The following is a 19,007-nucleotide window of genomic DNA, read 5'->3' on the forward strand; positions in this document are numbered from 1 at the left end:
AGGTAAGACTGCGGTTCCGTCAAAAGATTAATTTTTTGACTGCAAATATTAAGAAAATAACCTTGTAGATGAAATTCTAGTAGCAGTAGAAACTAGAAAGTGACAGATTTGTTACTCTTTCTAGACACTGAAAGATTTGTAATTGTAAGAATTAATCTGGATGGATATTTCAATGCATTAAAATTTTCTATGTGTTCCATAAATGAAATGAGTATTCAACATTTACTTTGTCTTTTAAAAATGATTTTGAGTATTCAACTTTTATTTTTATTTTTTATGAATAAAGTAATTGGTCATGAGGTGGGGGCAATTTCGTACTTGGACTAAGGGAATGTTGATATGGCTAAAGAAAGCAGACCAGCCAACTCCAACGAAGTTACGAACTCATGCGCAACGAGAAAAGTCAAGGAGACAGGATCTGCCACTCTCAGTTACACAATACTTACTATGAACCAAACATCAAAATGGTCCTCCGGGTAATTTGATCACCTGTGGCAGTAGATGGTTAAACAAGAACGCTGCACAAAAATCACTATGATGAGGTGTCGAAATTTGAATGGACAGTAAATCTAATAGGTTGCTTGTGGAAAGTAAGAGAGCCAAATTCACTAGTTGAGTTGCAAGTGTCAAGTTTCAAACAAACAAAACATCATCAACTCCCTTTCACTTCTTTAGTTACCCAATCATAAAACAATTTAAACCAGTGACTTAAAGGGCAGTTTTGTGAACCCAAAAACAGTTTGCCTTTATAACAAAGCTACACCAACACACAACTCAAAATTTCAGTTGCTCAGAGAGATGGATCCTGAAGCATTCACGGCGAGCTTGTTCAAGTGGGACCCGCGTGGGGTGGTGCCGCCACAGACCAGGGTGCTGGAACCAGTGGTGCCACTACCGGCAGCGATTTCCGCGGCCACCGCCTTCTCGGTGGTGCGTCCAAGGGAGCTAGGTGGGCTGGAGGAGTTGTTCCAGGCTTATGGGATAAGGTACTACACGGCAGCGAAGATAGCGGAGCTTGGGTTCACGGTGAATACACTTGTGAATATGAAAGATGAGGAGCTTGATGAGATGATGAACAGCCTGTCTCAGATATTTAGGTGGGAACTCCTTGTTGGAGAGAGGTATGGTATTAAAGCTGCTGTTAGAGCTGAGAGGAGAAGGCTTGATGAGGAGGATTCACGAAGGCGTCACATACTGTCTGGTGATACTACCAACTCTGTTGATGCTTTGTCCCAAGAAGGTATGTTATCAGCCTAGCTTTCTGCTTCTATGGTCGTATGTCAATCTTATTAGTATTACATTTTTTAATTTTTTGCAAGAACGGAAAGAGAACTCTTATGTATACTGGAATGAATACTATTTTTTATTTTGTGAATTGGATTTTGTGTTTGAGTTCAGGGTGGTATGGTTATCCTGAAAGGCTATCCTTTATTAGCAGTTTCTTGGAGTTCTGTTTTAATGTTTTGTTTTACGGCTTTTGCCCATAGCACAACTGTGTTAGTGCAACATTTCTTTCTGTTTGCTTTTTCTTTTCTTTTCTTTTCTTTTCTTTTCTTTTATTTTCTTTTTCTCTTGTTCTGCAGCTACGTTGTTTTGCGGCTTTTGCCCATAGCACAAGTGTGCTAGTGCAACATTTCTTTCTGTTTGCTTTTTCTTTCTTTTCTTTTTCTCTTGTTCTGTTGGTTCTTAGCTTGTATAGTATATAACTATAGAACTTTAGAACTTTGTCAACAAAATCTTCTACTCACCTCTCCCAATCAAATGACAAAACATTGGGATGGAACTTGGAAGTATCCATGTTCCCGATTGCAACATAGAAGCAAATGAAATAATACTACGTATATCGCATTCATCACTAGCCAAAAATGAAGCAAGTTACATTTGATCTTCATACTGGATCTTCCGAATTATTAACCATGCAATATTCAGATCATTTAGGAGTTTATTTGTATACCCTTTATTAGAATTTATTACACTAGAATGCATGTGTAACTTTTTTTTTTTTTTAATTTCTCTTTTGGGTGGGGTGTGGTTTTCATGGGTAGGGTTATCTGAGGAACCAGTGCAGCAAGAGAAGGAGGCAGCAGGGAGCGGAGGAGGAGGAACGTGGGACTTAGCGGTGGCAGTGACGGAGAGGAAGAAACAGCGGCGGAGGAAGGGGCAAAGGAAGATAGTGGATGTTAATCACTATGATGAAAATGAAGACGATGAGAATGCTGAAGGCAGTGAGAGACAACGAGAGCACCCCTTCATAGTGACGGAGCCTGGTGAAGTGGCACGTGGCAAAAAAAACGGCCTTGATTACCTGTTCCATCTCTATGAGCAATGCCGTGATTTCTTGATCCATGTCCAGAACATCGCCAAGGAGCGTGGCGAAAAATGCCCAACCAAGGTAACTATTCTATTATCTAGACCGTCCATTTCATCACTAGGACGGTCCAGAATCCACAATCCTGACCATTATACATATGCATTGACTCGTGACTTGACTCAGCCTATGGGCTGGAGCTATTAGAATTTGGCCGGGATTTGGCCCCCCGGTGAGGTACTTCAGTGACAAGCTGTTCCATGCAAATATGACAAGTCGCAGTACGGGGCCTGTGAATTGTGGGCAGAAAATTGCAGGTTGTAGAAGGATTCTTAAATAATTTGGTGTCCTTTTACAAATCAAATAGTGAGGTGGCATGTTCTGGTGGTTGTGATCACGATCATACGTAATCGGATGATTATATTTGCAAGATTTAGTCAGGGTTATGCTGTATCTTCTGGTTAAAAGAAAATTTCATCTCATTGTACAGAGGACACTTGCATGCATCCTCAAGATGGCATCCCTAAACCTTGTTTGTCACTTTGCGCCAAGAGCCTCTAGGCTGAAGGAACAGAGCATTTAATCTCATCCAGATAAAAAGAAGCGACAAAACAAGCTCGTTTCAATTATTATGTCTCATGCTCACGCATAATAATCTTTTAGTCAACTCTTTTGAATTGAAATGTGTAAGTTGGGCATGTGAAATTTGCAGGTGACAAATCAGGTGTTTAGGTATGCAAAGAAGGCTGGTGCAAGCTACATTAACAAGCCAAAGATGAGACACTATGTGCACTGCTATGCGTTGCACTGCCTGGACGAGGAGGCATCAGATGCACTGAGGAGGGTTTTCAAGGAAAGAGGAGAGAACGTGGGGGCTTGGAGACAGGCTTGTTATAAGCCACTTGTGGGCATTGCAGCACGGCAAGGCTGGGATATTGATGCCATTTTCAATGCGCATCCTCGTCTGGCCATTTGGTATGTGCCCACGAAGCTGCGTCAACTTTGTCATGCTGAGCGCAATAGTGTCGCTGCTTCTAGCTCTGTGTCTGGCGGGGCTGATCAGCTGCCTTTCTAAATTAAAGCCTCACTGAATGACCGATTTGCCTAGTGATTAATCGTATTTATGTGTCTGTTAGCGGAGTGTTTATTCGTGAATGTTTGTAATCTCACTTCATTTAGACTTATAGCAACTAATTAATCACAGTCTTATCACATCAATCGTACGTGTTCTTTAATTTTTCTTTTATCTTATTTGATTTATTATCCATAAAACATTTCCGTAGAATGAAGAACTTTGAGTCTTTGATCAACTATCTGCATTTTGAAGTACATGTCCTTGTTTATTCGTGTTGATTAAACATTGAGTACTGACTGTACTACCTTATTATTAGCTAAAAATTATGTTATAACATGTTTGTACATATACAACATAATAAGTAACTTTTAAGTAACATAGCCCAGTTCTTAAACCAATAGATGATTTTATTAGTAAATTGGACATATGAGATGACATTACCTCTTTAATGGGAGATTACTTTCAATCAAACACACCCTTAGGGGGTTGCTTAGTTTGGGTTATACGCATTATTAAGGTAATAACATCTTATATTATTTATAGGGGTCATTTGGATCATATAATATTTTATTATATATGTATATTATATTAACGAAAAGAAATATCACTTTGAAGATTATTATGAATTTTTAAAAAATGTGTTTGGTTGGTTTCAAATAAATTGGTGAATAGTATGTTTGGTTGAGAGGATAAATAGGTGGGTATGTTATATAGATTACTAAATTGCCTTCCTTTTTAAATATTAATATAGTAGTATTTTTTATTATTATTTTTTGAATTATTTCTTTTAACCCCCTATATTTGAAATTTTGTAAAAACACCCCAACCATATAAAACTTTATTTTATAGTAAAATCACCCCCACCCACCCCAAGCCATTGCCGACAGCCAACCACCACCGTCGGCATTCGATGAAATGGCGCACGACTGGCCGTATATGATCGACTGTGCATCGGCAAAGCCGGAAATGTGCATGGATCACAAATCTATGGCAAAAAAAACGGCTAGATCTATGGTTATTTCATGGCCACATCTTTAGTCGTGAAACGGCCATAGAAACGCCAAATCTAGTCCTTTTCGACCATGGATCTGTGATCCATGGCCGGAAAAGGCGTTACTGGCGCACGACTGGTCAGATGGCCCAAATCCCGCTAGTCATGCACTATTACAGCGACTGACGCCGGTGGCTGGCGATGATGAGTCACGACTGGCGGTGATCTTGGGTGACTGGGGTATTTTGTTAACTTTTAAACTTTTTCATGGTTGGGGTGTTTTAGCTAATTTCTCAAATATAGAGGGTTGAGGTAATTGTTATTTGGTAGACATTTGAGAGCAATTATGTCCGAAATGATTTTTAATTAAGGGCAAAATTGGTAGAAAAATCATATTACCCCGGTAATGTTTTAATAACACCCCCTAGCAAGGTAATAAGATTACCCCCTACATTACCAACAGTAACCACTATTTGCAATAAAAGATTCTCGTAATATTTTGTTACTTGCAAACCAAACATAGGAATCTTGCAAAATAAACGAAGATTACCCCTGTTATCTTATTTACTCCCGATCCAGGCGGCCCCATATTATCATGTTTGATTGTCAAGTAATATAAGATTTCAGTAATCTTCCAAAGTCAATAGTTTTTACGGTTAGTTATATAGGTGGTAATTTAAATACAACCATTTTCTTAGGTATTTGAGGATTACTTAGTAACATAAATTTTGTTACAATTTTATCCCTTACTATTAAATTTTTTGGACAATAATGCCCTTGTTTTAAATACAATTTATAAAAATATTTATAGACTATTTTATCATTATATACGAAAATTTTAGACCATAAATACCCTTGAACTTAAAAAATTACCCAAGACTGGTGGCCAGATATGGCCACCATCGCCGACTGCTGATGCCGAAACAGCATACGACTAGTCAGATCTCGTTAGCTGTGCACCGATCTGACAATTTCTAGTCAAATTTGTTAGAATATTTTCACTTACAAGGTTGTTACTATTAACATTGTTACAAAATAAAATATGTTGTGTACTTATATTTATTATTAAAATCATCAAACATCATGGCTCGGTTTGGTTCACATTTTGGGAAATAGTTTTCCCAAAAAAGTTAACTTTATTTCACCTATTTTCAAAATAGTTTTCTAAATTATTCAATTTCCTTAATCCCCCTAAATTTATTAATTTAACTAAACAACTCCCAATTTTTTTTAAAAAAATTGACAAAAACACCCCAGTAACCCAAATTTACCATATTCTGGCCACCAGTGTCGGAAGCTGGCTGGAATCTGGTGTAATGGCGCACTACCGGTTGAATATGGCCGGTAGTGTGTCGATCTAGCCTTTTTCGGCCAAATCCACATTATATCTGGCCGAAAAAAGTCAGATCTTTGGCCGTCGTTGACTACCAAATGCGGCCAAATATGGCCTTTTCCAACTAGATCCACAGTGGATCTGGCCGGAAAAGGCCATATCGACGCACGACCAGCAAGATCGAGCTGGTCATATGCCGATAAGGCAACTCCGGCCACCCTCCAACGGTGGTGGCTGGTTGTCCGTATTTATGAGTGGATTGGGGGTATTTTTGTTAACTTTGAATATTTTATTATAGGGGTGTTTAATAAATAAATAAATATAGGGGTATTTATGTTAATTTTTAAAATTCTACATCATAATACCCAGCCGATTTAACTTTCTTCAAAAGATTATTCTAAAAACTATCCAATAATGAACCAAACGGAGCCATGGTAATTAATGTGTGTATACATCAAAACATTGTCACTTAAGATCATAATATTTTGCAAGCCTTGACTTGGTTAAGGGCCCGATTCATGGTTTGCTCGGTCTGACCGGTAATGTCAGCACCCAATTTTTTTTTAAAAAATTATAAATTAGTCCCTTAAATTTTAGTATATTGAAAATATCCCTAAAAATTGCAAATTAGTCCATAAAAATTTAATATATTTCAAAAAGTGCCCATAAAATTTAATGTGTCCTTAAGGTTTTGAAATACTGCAAAAGCACCCCTAAAAAATTACAAGTTAGCCCCTATAGGTTTAAAATGTAACAAAAACCCCTAGAACCTGAACCGGACCATAGAGGCTGCCCGTTCCCAGCCAGTCCGGTCTGATTATCAGAACATTGATATTTTGTGTTGAAAAAAATTAAAGACTTTTTCCCGAAACTGGGAAAAGCAACAACATTCTTCGATACATATCTCCGTTGCATTGAATCTCTTTTCGGTAATAAAAAGAACGTTTTTACTTTTGGGGTCACTAGACTAACACATGATTTCAGTTTGTCTTGTATCTCCTTCTGTAAACTTAGCAGTTACCATTTATAGTTGTGAGCTCATTCACCTTCCAATCAAATAACAATATTAGCAACGTGCAATTACTTAACACTTTTTTTGGTAAACAAGATAAAACTTGTGGTTGACTGCCATTTCCCATTTGGTGATGGTATCAAATCATAATTACCACTAGATTAGTATCTTAAATATTACATTATACACTATTTCAAAGAATATTTTAGTGAAATGATAATATTTAGTGGACTAATGACTAATAAAAATGCCCATATATTTCTTAAGCTTTAAAATTCTAATTACAAAAAGAGTGTTCTGAGAAAAGTTTTAACCCAACTAAATTTTGTATATTTAATGATTATATTATGAAATTCTTTTCAGTAATGCCATATCGATCAATATAATAATAGTATATCAATTATGACAAATAACAACCATAATCTAATGCATCCATACAGGCACTATGCTAAATCTGCCACAGCTATTAAATTTACAGATGACGTAGCTTAGCCACCAAATCGAAATAGATTATTTACTCTGTTGAATCATCTGATAACATATATAACGACTGCAAATTGAATATTCCAAGTAATTTCAAGGTTCTTTCCACTTAACAAATCAATGTAGTCACTCTATAGACTATAATCGTTGATTATGTAACCATATTACGCCATCTGATGCTATACCTAAATGCTCTTCAAATTAGGAACCAAATTTCTTTTTTTTATAAATTTCCCTACCCTGCAAGTTGCCATTTTGTTTGGAATCTGTAATTTTCTCATTCCCTACTGAAAAAACATTAGAAAAGTTTTTGTCAACTAAATTATAAAACTAATCGGTCACTATTATTAAAAACAATGAAATTGTGCACACAAGACGATTTCAAAGAAGGTATCGATGTCGTTATCAAGCATATAATTTACTATACATCAATGATTATATAAATCAATAATTAATCAGTTGATCATGACATATTCTTCTCTCGAATATTATCATCTAACAATCCAAACTTTAAGCCATATATTATTGATTTGACCCAATTACCAAAACGTAGAAGTTTAATAGCTTACAAGTTTCTTACTGCCCAAGAAACTTGATACCCTTGCCTTAACACTTAATTAAGAGGTTGCATATGTAATTATATATACGTTTTGCTCACATATAACTATTCTTAAACGGGGACGAAGTCTTACTTGTAAAGGTGGGTTTGCGCAGCTTGCAATACATAAACATCTCTTAGTAGCTGCCATGCACTTTCCCTGGAATCTTACTCGTAGTTTTGTTTCTTGTAAGCAAGTTGAAATAAAAGTCCTGTAGGCGACTATAACATTTTAGTTCTAAAATATTCTATCTTATCCCTATTGCCTTCTCTCACAAGGGTAAGGGAGGGATCACCCTATATATATATATACATCGTGTTTGCATTCTTTCTTCATAACAGAACTGTTGGAGAAGTTAGAAGCCAAAGTTTAAAATCTCTAAAACTTGATCTCAACATGACGGTGAGACCTCTTCTCTTTATAAATATATAACTCTTTGCCTCTGTTTCTATTTATAAGCTGTGGCACTTCGTTTATTATCTAACTATTATATATATTATCACATTTTGGGTTCTGCTCAAGATTTCATATTTAGTTTTTAAATTTGAAGGTGTGTTTGATTATTACTATTTCTTTTAAAGAAAATGAAAAACATTTTCTATACGTATTTCTATGATTCATTTCATGTTATTATTCGAATGATTTCATGTCATATTTATCAATAACGCTTAATAATGGTGTGTATAAATATAAAAACGTGCCACTATATATCGTTGATTTCGTTTTTGTCTTGCAGATAGTAGAGATGAGGGTGCATATGGATTGTGCAGGGTGCGAGAGTAAAATCAAGAAAGCTCTTCAAAAACTAGATGGTATTTCTCTTAATCTTGTATATATATATATATAATTCATGTATAATACAGTGTTTCTCATGATTATGGTTATGTTTGATGGATATATGTAGGAGTAGACGACATAGATATAGACATAGCGACGCAGAAGGTAACAGTAATGGGATGGGCAGAGCAAAAGAAGGTTCTGAAGACGGTGAGAAAGACTGGAAGGAGAGCGGAGCTGTGGCCATATCCTTATAACCCAGAATACCATAACTACTACTATCAACAACACCACCAACACCAAAACTACAACTATCAAAACCAAGTTGAAGTTGAAGCTGCTGCAACTGTCTCCTACGGCTACCAATACCGTTCATCTCAACACCTACCTTCTACTTCATCATACAATTACAAGGAGCATGGCTACACTGCCAACGGTTATGGTTATTATCAACCTGCACCTTATTCTCGTATCATTGATGACCGCGCTTCTGCCTTGTTCAGTGACGAAAATCCTAATGCTTGTTCCATTATGTAATTAATTATCTACCTCATTAATTTTGTCATTTTCTATATATATATATATATAACGTTGCAAAATATATATTACTACTTTTTTTAAATTCATGATGTGATTGGTTCCTACGTAACACATAATAGAGTGAATGATAATTCCATTACAATAAATTTATAATATGATAAAGATGCTACATCGGTTATATCACCAATTAATATATACATATTAGTATATTACATAATTTATCAATTTAATCAGAATCAATAACATTAATTTTAAATATAGATAAGTGAGGAAAAAAATTCATAAATAGCATAAATATATTGAGTTATACCTTCTTTAATATTTCAATGGCATGTCATGGTCAGGAGCTAAACATTATAAAGACCATTTAACGCTGGGTATCTTTTGTTATTTCCCAAACCATAAAACCCCATTTATAAATAAAATAAATAAACAGCATACACCTATTTTATTAGAGTAATGATAAATCACAACCTTATCTCACAATCTCTGATGTGATAGTTCATTATTGATCAACTCATAAAATGGGTTCTCCATGTTTGTATGGGTCTCATTTGTCTATGAGCTAACAAATGACGAGTTCTCATGTCGGAGTTGTAAAATATAACTTAGTATTATTGATTTTATTAACAATAAATATTGATTGCCAAACCTATTTTTATAAATTTCTCTCATAACTTCAACGTGATAAGTTGCAATTGAATAGATATGATCCAAAGAAAGTAGACGGAATACTTTTGTGAGCTGATCAATTATAAATTAACATATTGTGAGTTGTGAGAGAAATTTGTGAGATTGAATTATAAGTATAATATTCTTGTTTACTAAATAGGAGGAAATGACCTTATACGGGTAAACCGTATAAATTGATAAATAATAGAAATAATACTGCGTCTGATTACCGCCGTTCAACCAAAAAATATTGTAAAAGAAAGATGAAAGATCCTAATTGTTTCAGTCTTTCACAATTAATAAAATTTTAAAATTTTTCTTCCATGAACTCCCGCCGAAAATGCTGAATCGACAGAGATCGCAGATCTCTTTATCTCAATCACCGGCCGGAAATCGGTCCGTCTCAAGCTCACAACCCTAATTTCTCAGCATGATCTAATGAAGATAGCGTACCAACAGCTCAAATCTGAGATCAAATCAGGTTTGCTCGAGGTATTTATACTTAGTTTCTTCATAAATTAATGCTACCTCGTTCTTTATCATCTCATTGTTTTTCTTCTTTTTTGTGTTTCTATGATAAAATATGTGAGGCAGAGGAGGTGTTTACTTCTCTTTCCATCCGTTGATGAAAATGGTTGGACTAAAACTGCGAAATGGCCGAAGAAGGAAGGTTTACCACCATTGTTTTGATCATGATTCACCTCAGGTAAGTAATTACTAATCGATTTCTTATGCCTTGTTTTTTTATATGATTCCACTTTTGATTTGCAGGAGTTACGAAGAAACGATGTCGTATATGGTTTCTGAATCGAAAATCACCGCTTTCAGTTAAAAAGAAGAACAAACTAAAAAGTTGAGGTAAAAAAAATTATTGTTTTGACTTGTTATTGTTAGTTTTCCTATTAGTGTAACTAAATGATGTTTATATGTTAATTATTTTAGTTAAATAAGTATAGGAAATTTTTTGAAAAAACACTTAAATGATGGTTTGGTTCATTATTTGATAGTTTTTAGAATAATCTTTGAAAAAAGTTAAATTGGGTGGGTATTGCGACATAGGATTTGAAAATTAACAAAACGTCCTCTATGTTTTATTTATTTAAACATCCTATAATAAATATTAAAGTTAACAAAAATATTTTAACCCACTCATTAAATACGAACAATCGGCCACCACCATGGAGGGTGGTCGGAGTATTTTTACAATTTTTAAAAAAATATTTAGAAATGTTTAATTAAATTAAAAATTTAAAATATTTAAAGAAAATAAAATATATAAAATAAATTTTAAAAATAATAATATTTATTGTCTAACTTTTATGGCTGATATAGTATCCTGGAAACAAAAAACGAAGCCTTAAGGCCCTTTGGCTGATAATAGTATCCTGAAGCGAAACAAACGAAGCCTTAAGGCCCTTAAGAGTTGTTTATTTATAAGCAATTGAAATTTAACTGCACTTTTGGGCAATATTTACTTTAGAATGTGTTTGTATTTAGTAACTACTGTAATACTAGTCGTATTTAAGGTGTATTGTAAACTAGCATTTTGTTTTGGGCTGAATCATTTTTTTACCTAAGGTTGTAAACTATGCCACAGAAGCCGCCATGGCAGGCAAAGAACTCGTTGAGAATCAACAAGCAAAAAAATACAACTTGTTCACATGCTTAGAAAGATTGAAACCCAAGTTAATTCTCGCCAAAATGATATCCTCCAGACCTTAGCTTGCACCGTGTCTCCTCCACAAAATTTTCTTGAAAGTCATGTGTAGTTTATCCAACCTTCACAGTCAAAACCGTGATACCTATTTCGTTACATTGAACTCTTGCGAGCCATATTGACTTCATGGGTCAGTCTTTGGCTCCGTTGAGAAGGTGTGGATGAGCTAATGGAATTGTAATGCTGGACAATGTATATGGTGGGATTGTCAAGGCCTCAGGTATATTTGGGACATGTGCTCGCTTACTGGCTGTTGTAGAGGAGATGGACATAGCAGTAAAAAATGGAAGGATTGAGTTGGGGAAGCAAGGTTGAGAGTGAGAGTGGCAGAAGAGGGGAGATTGAGGCATGTGCAAGTTAAGGAAGCGAAGAGAGAGTTAGGAGAATGAGTGAGAGGGTTAGGTTCCTCCCGGAAGCTAAAACAGAATCTAGAGAATCTTGTGTTCTACAAAGGTACACCTTTAATTTTTAACCTTTTGATATTTGCTTGAAAAATCTTACTTTTTTTTAATCTAATCGATGAGGGCTGTCCTGATAATTAGTTAAAATTATATAACTGATAAAAAATTAGAAGTTCTGATGAAGATAGATTAATTGCTTAATGATGCCAGCCTCTATAACTATTAATACTTTTTTGATATCTTAAGATGGTCTTGGTCCAAGATTAAAATTCAAATATGTCATACGATTGATTGCTTTTGTGAATAAGCACACTTGTTGGTTGCTGCATATCTTCTTGTGTCATTTATATGAGTCCAATTGCATTGGGAAGCATATGGATGTGATGTGTGAGTTTCCTAGGCTACTAGTGAATAATCTACAGTGGAGTTAATGCTTTCAAGTTAGTAGTAGATGGTTAAAGGAATGGTTTGCTATTAATAGTTCTTAATTTATATAAATTACCTCATGGATTTCAGTTTTGTAAGATAAAAAATTTCATGTTTGTGATTGTTAGTAGGGTTAGTTGTCAGAAGATATTATACTTAATCCGTTACATAAGTTAAAAAGTATAGAGAGCAATCACACATAAACAGTTTTACTTAATTATTTGTTTTTGTTTAATTAATACATTTAGTGTAAACAAAGTATGAGACCAATCTTTGTAAAGAAAGGTTAATTCTTTAATTGCATATGTTTGACCAGTTAAAATTGTGTCCTTAAGTTTCTACTGATTTTTAGTTTTATCCTCCATAATTAGCGATGTGCTTCCTGTTTTTCATCATATAATCTTGTAATTTAGACTTCACAGAACTACAACTACTAATTTTTTTCTTTTTTGTTTCAGTTTTCCCTTTCTATCCATGTGTTCTGTATTTAACAACATCATGTGCTAATTTTAGAGTGTACTAAACTTAAGCATTTATGATTAGGAAAATTGTCTGTGTAACGGATATTTAGTCTTTCCAAACCTTTTGATAAAGATAAGCGGTTTCAGATATCTTTATCCAATATTCTCAACTTTATTGGATGATAATGTCCTAACATGGTACCAAAGACTGTTTGACGGTCAAATCTTGTGGTTGAATCCAATTTGAATGTTTTATCTTTTCTGTGAATTTAATTACAGTACGATGGGACTTATCTTATATACTTAAGCTTTATCGGTTGTGATTATTTAATAACTGATCTAATGCTTGCCAAGTTAATGGATTCCTCCATCCTTCCTGTTTTGGGTACAAGTACATAGCTTCAGAGTCATGTCATTTATAATGGTGATGTGTGAATTTTAAGGAATGAAAAGGTCTATTATGGCGTGTTCCGTGGTACTGATTGCCCACTTTGATATTATTGCGCGTTTACACTGTTTGTTGGGATATGCTGAAACTACGCTATACAACAAAAGCTTTTCCATGATTGGAATTTTGATGCTTTTAGTTTTTCAGAAACAGGGTTTAGATAGTTAAAGTAATGGTTTGTTTTTAATAGCTCTTAATTTATATAACACTTACCTCATGGGTTTCAGTTTTGTAGGACAAAAACTTTCATGTCTGTGATTGTTAGTAGGGTTAGTTGTCACAAGATATTATATTTAATCCGCTATATAAGTAAACTTAAAAGTATAGGGAGCAATCACACATAAACTATTTTACTTAAATATTTATTTATGTATAATTAATGCAATTAGTGTAAAGGAAGTATGAAACCAATCTTTGATTTCCAATCTTTGTTCACAAAAGCAATCATAATGATTGCTTTTGTGAACAAGCACACTTGCTGCATAACTATCTTCTTGTGTCATTGATACGAGTCCAACTGACTTGGGAAGTATGTCAATGTGATGTATGAGTTTGCTGGGCTACTAGTGAATAATCAGTGGAATTATTTATTAGCATATCAATGTAGTCAATGTAACTAAGTTCCTAGCTCCCTTTTCTCGTTGTTCACTGCTTTGTGAAGGTCCTGGGCGTGGATGAAGATCAAGATAAAGATGACAATTTATTGTGGGAGCTATTGAAGAAAAGAAGATATAAAGCACCGGAGAGCCCCATGGGACCTGGAGGACTATTGTGCTTTGAACCCAATGGCAAGCGTCATAAATCCACAAGGGAAGTAAGGCCGATGCTAGCTAATAGACCTATTACTCGGAGTCGTATGAATGCGTTGAGTGGGTTACTAGGTCCCCAAACCCCTTGCAAAGACAGTCGGATTCCCTTGGGCTCATCGCCTTCAGCAGCAATTCAGAAAGTTGTTTCACGAAAGCATACCAATCCCTGAATTCATGCTTAAAGTTTAGGCTTTGTTGTCTTGACTACATTCATCTACAGTTGACATTTAGATTTTAGAACTTGTTATAGGCTTCAATATTTACTTTAGAATGTGTTTGTATTTAGTAACTACTGTAATACTAGTCGTATTTAAGGTGTATTGTAAACTAGCATTTTGTTTTGGGCTGAATCATTTTTCTTACCTACAGGTTGTAAACTATGCCACAAAAGCCGCCATGGCAGGCAAAGAACTCGTAGAGAATCAACAAGAAAAATTAATACAACTTGTTCACATGCTTAGAAAGATTGAAACCCAAGTTAATTCTCGCCAAAATGATATCCTCCAGACCTTAGCTTGCCACCGTGTCTCCCTCCACAAAATTTTCTTGAAAGTCATGTGTAGTTTATCCAACCTTCACAGTCAAAACCATGATACCTATTTCGTTACATTAAAACTCTTGCGAGCCATATTTGACTTCATGGGTTCAGTATTTGGCTCAGTTGAGAATGGTGTGGATGAACTAATAGAGAATTTAGCTGAACACATGTGTAATCCAATGGTGGAATATGTCAAGGGCCTCAAGGCTGATATGAAATTTGGGACATGTGCTCGCTTACTGGCTGTTGTAGAGGAGATGGACATAGCAGTAAAAAAAGGAAGGATTGAGTTGGAGGAAGCAAGGTTGAGAGTGAGAGTGGCAGAAGAGGGGAAGATTGAGGCATTGTGCAAGTTAAAGGAAGCAGAAGAGAGAGTTAGGAGAATGAGTGAGAGGGTTAGGTTCCTCCCGGAAGCCAAAACAGAATCTAGAGAATCTTGTGTTCTAAAAAAGGTACACCTTTAATTTTTAACCTTTTGATATTTGCTTGAAAAATCTTACTTTTTTTTAATCTAATCGATGAGGGCTGTCCTGATAATTTAGTTAAAATTATTCTAACTGTATAAAAATTAGAAGTTCTGATGGAGGTAGATGAATGCTTAATGATGCCAGCCTCTATAACTATTAATACTTTTTTGATATCTTAAGATGGTCTTGGTCCAAGATTAAAATTCAAATATGTCATACGATTGATTGCTTTTGTGAATAAGCACACTTGTTGGTTGCTGCATATCTTCTTGTGTCATTTATATGAGTCCAATTGCATTGGGAAGCATATGGATGTGATGTGTGAGTTTGCTAGGCTACTAGTGAATAATCTACAGTGGAGTTAATGCTTTCAAGTTAGTAGTAGATGGTTAAAGCAATGGTTTGTTATTAATAGTTCTTAATTTATATAAATTACCTCATGGATTTCAGTTTTGTAAGATAAAAAATTTCATGTTTGTGATTGTTAGTAGGGTTAGTTGTCACAAGATATTATACTTAATCCGTTACATAAGTTAAAAAGTATAGAGAGCAATCACACATAAACAGTTTTACTTAATTATTTGTTTATGTTTAATTAATACAGTTAGTGTAAACAAACTATGAGACCAATCTTTGTAAAGAAAGGTTAATTCTTTAATTGCATATGTTTGACTTGTTAAAATTGTGTCCTTAAGTTTCTACTGATTTTTAGTTTTATCCTCCATAATTAGCGATGTGCTTCCTGTTTTTCATCATATAATCTTGTAATTTAGACTTCACAGAACTACAACTAACTATTTTTTTCTTTTTTGTTTCAGTTTTCCCTTCTATCCTGTGTTCTGTATTTAAACATCATGTGCTAATTTTAGAGTGTACATAAACTTAAGCATTTATGATTAGGAAAATTGTCTGTGTAATGGATATTTAGTCTTTCCAAACCTTTTGATAAAGAAAGCGTGTTCAGATATCTTTATCCAATATTTCAACTTTATTGGATGATAATGTCCAAATGGTACCAAGACTGTTTGACGGTCAAATCTTGTGGTTGAATCCATTTGAATGTTTTATCTTTTCTGTTAATTTAATTACAGTACGATGGGACTTATCTTATATACTTAAGCTTTATCGTTGTGATTATTTAAAAACTGATCTAATGCTTGCCAAGTTAATGGATTCCTCCATCCTTCCTGTTTTGGGTACAAGTACATAGCTTCAGAGTCATGTCATTTATAATGGTGATGTGTGAATTTTAAGGAATGAAAAGGTCATATGGCGTGGTCCGTGGTACAATCTGCCCACTTTGATATTATTCGCGCGCGTTTACCTGTTTGTTGGGATAGCTGAAACTACGCTATACAACAAAAGCTTTCCATGATTGGAATTTTGATGCTTTAGTTTTTCAGAAACAGGGTTTAGATAGTTAAAGTAATGGTTTGTTTTAATAGCTCTTAATTATATAACAACTTACCTCATGGGTTTCAGTTGTAGGACAAAAATTTATGTTTGTGATTTTAGTAGGTGTAGTTGTCACAAGATATTATATTTAATCCGCTATATAAGTAACTTAAAAGTATAGGGAGCAATCACACATAAACATTTTACGTAATATTTATTTATGATAATAATGCAATTAGTGTAAAGGAAGTATGAAACCAATCTTTGTTCACAAAAGCAATCATAATGATTGCTTTTGTGAACAAGCACATGCTGCATATCTATCTTCTTGTGTCATTGATACGAGTCCAACTGACTTGGGAAGTATGTCAATGTGATGTATGAGTTTGCTGGGCTAATAGTGAATAATCAGTGGAATTATTTATTAGCATACAATGTAGTCAATGTAACTAAGTTCCTAGCTCCCTTTTCTCGTTGTTCACTGCTTTGTGAAGGTCCTGGGCGTGGAGAAGATCAAGATAAAGATGACAATTATTGGGGAGCTATTGAAGAAAAGAAGTATAAAGCACCGGAGAGCCCCATGGGACCTGGAGGACTATTGTGCTTTGAAACCAATGGCAAGCGTCATAAATCCACAAGGGAAGTAAGGCCGATGCTAGATAATAGACCTATACTCGGAGTCGTATGAATGCGTTGAGTGGGTTACTAGGTCCCAAACCCTTGCAAAGGCAGTCGGATTCCCGGGTCATCGCCCTCAGCAGCAATTCAGAAAGTTGTTTCACGAAAGCTACCAATCCCTGAATTCATGCTTAAAGTTTAGGCTTTGTTGTCTTGAATACATTATCTAAGTTGACATTTAGATTTAGAACTGTGCTTTTGGATAAAGATTGGTTGACAATTCAATCTTATAAACTTTTTTTATAATTCGAGGAAAGTTCACAATTAGTCAATTCGTAATTGATAGACGGGTTTATAAGCAGTGAAATTTATTTACAAAATGACTAATATGAGTTGTCACTAGACCTGGCAAAAAAGGGTGGGTGGGTCGGGTACAGTCCGGGTTATATGGGTAAGGGTCTACAGGTGCGGGTCTCTTATACGAGTCGATATATATGGGTCCAATATTTGGACCGTGCCCTACCCTATACGGTAAGGTGACCCCTTTTTTTCTCTCTCCAGATTTTAGTTTTTAGTTTCACCCCTAATAGTTTTCAATTATGACAATTACACCCCCAAATTCTTGCAATTTTAATTTTTACATTTACACCCCCTAAATCAATTACTCTAAATTCAATCATTAAGAATATAAACAAATATGAACAAAATAAATAAATAACATATAAAAAACAATAACATATATAAAAAACTACAAATACCAACTAAAATAACAAATACAAAATCACTAATACACAATTACACATAAACAAACAAAATAAGTCAATAAACTATAAATACGAATTAAAATAAACAAATCATAATCCAATTCAACAAAAACATTCTTAGGACAGCAAATGTTCATCCCACAGTGGGCGTGATAGTCTCTTGATTCCACAGTCTCGAGATCAGTCAATGGCACATCAAGATCATCATCCGTATCATCTTTCACCTCATCATCTACAAAACAATGATCAACTACAAATATTAATAAAGTAAATAATAAAATATAAGAAATATTTGTTAACATGTTACCTTCAAACTCATATCCATATAGCCAAGTTCGAGTGCATATCAAAGATTTGCATTTTTTGGTCGAAGTGAGCTTCGATATTTGTTGAGCACTTTACTGCCATAACTAAAAGCGGACTCGAGGCTACGGATGTTATTGGTATTACCATGATATCACGAGCCATCATGGTAAGTATTGGATAACGATCATGATGTTCTTCCAATGATCGAGGATATCCAAACTCTGATATTGACGCGATCAAACCTCATCTCTTCCAAATAAAGATCTAATTCGGATTTCTTAGTGGAAATGAAACACCTCCATAGCTGTTAAAATCCTGCATCATTTAAACAGTTAAGTGTCAAAAATTAAAATTAAACATAAACATACTTTATTTATCATAAGAATATAAAAACTAAAAAGTATAGTGGACTTACAGAAGAATGCTATACGCCTACTAGAAGAAGAACTAGTCGCAGGAGAAACAAACTGAAGGTGAACAGGAACCTTCTTTACAACATAGCCTCGTAAGCTTGAAAAAGCTTTTGCAAGTTATTTTTAACAACCTCCAACTTCGTACGGCAGTATTTGAATAATAAACTTTGTTGAAAGCATACTCCACAAACTGAAACTTGAGACGTGGGTCAAGAATAGTTGCAATCGTCAACACAAAACCTAAAGAATCCAATATTTTGTAAATTTTGGGATCATTTGTTTTGCCATGCTCTTAACAACTTCATCCTCACTCGTACTCTTTCAATTAACGTAATTGAATTTTCAAGTACAAGTTGCTGTAGGATATTAGAACTTAAGAATAAAGTCGTAATATATAAAATGGTTCTAAGAACTGCATATCCTCTCCCCCTTACCATTCTTCATTTGATGGACA

The 19,007-nt window shown here is 34.7% G+C and overlaps 3 protein-coding genes across 3 annotated transcripts; all 3 read left to right on the top strand.

The window, feature by feature from the left end:
- Window positions 1-798: 798 nt before the first annotated feature.
- Window positions 799-3,383, top strand: LOC116135761 (floricaula/leafy homolog). The gene is made up of 3 exons (XM_031421478.1): window positions 799-1,240; window positions 2,046-2,392; window positions 3,021-3,383. Exons 1-3 carry the CDS (start codon window positions 799-801, stop codon window positions 3,381-3,383), a joined length of 1,152 nt encoding a protein of 383 aa, XP_031277338.1.
- Window positions 3,384-8,137: 4,754 nt separating this feature from the next.
- Window positions 8,138-9,115, top strand: LOC116135666 (heavy metal-associated isoprenylated plant protein 28-like). The gene is made up of 3 exons (XM_031421383.1): window positions 8,138-8,203; window positions 8,538-8,613; window positions 8,706-9,115. The coding sequence occupies exons 1-3, from the start codon at window positions 8,198-8,200 to the stop codon at window positions 9,113-9,115; spliced, it is 492 nt and encodes a 163-aa protein (XP_031277243.1). The 5' UTR covers window positions 8,138-8,197.
- Window positions 9,116-10,120: 1,005 nt separating this feature from the next.
- On the top strand, window positions 10,121-17,099 carry LOC116135694 (the record flags this gene model as incomplete). Its single annotated transcript, XM_031421410.1, has 4 exons — window positions 10,121-10,282; window positions 13,905-14,192; window positions 14,368-15,042; window positions 16,947-17,099. Coding segments are annotated over 4 exons (1,278 nt in total), but the record flags the coding sequence as incomplete, so codon positions are not given.
- Window positions 17,100-19,007: the final 1,908 nt, after the last annotated feature.

This window comes from Pistacia vera, unplaced genomic scaffold (genome assembly GCF_008641045.1).
Source record: "Pistacia vera cultivar Batoury unplaced genomic scaffold, PisVer_v2 Contig302, whole genome shotgun sequence".
NCBI classification, from domain to species: Eukaryota; Viridiplantae; Streptophyta; class Magnoliopsida; order Sapindales; family Anacardiaceae; genus Pistacia; species Pistacia vera.

Bases quoted from the DNA above. Each gene is read 5' to 3' on its own strand.
- LOC116135761 (XM_031421478.1), top strand. From the start codon at position 799: ATGGATCCTGAAGCATTCACGGCGAGCTTGTTCAAGTGGGACCCGCGT. The intron at 1,241-2,045 runs GTATGTTATCAG...TTTCATGGGTAG, and splicing joins TGATGCTTTGTCCCAAGAAG to GGTTATCTGAGGAACCAGTG. The intron at 2,393-3,020 runs GTAACTATTCTA...TGAAATTTGCAG, and splicing joins GCGAAAAATGCCCAACCAAG to GTGACAAATCAGGTGTTTAG.
- LOC116135666 (XM_031421383.1), top strand. The intron at 8,614-8,705 runs GTATTTCTCTTA...GGATATATGTAG, and splicing joins AGCTCTTCAAAAACTAGATG to GAGTAGACGACATAGATATA.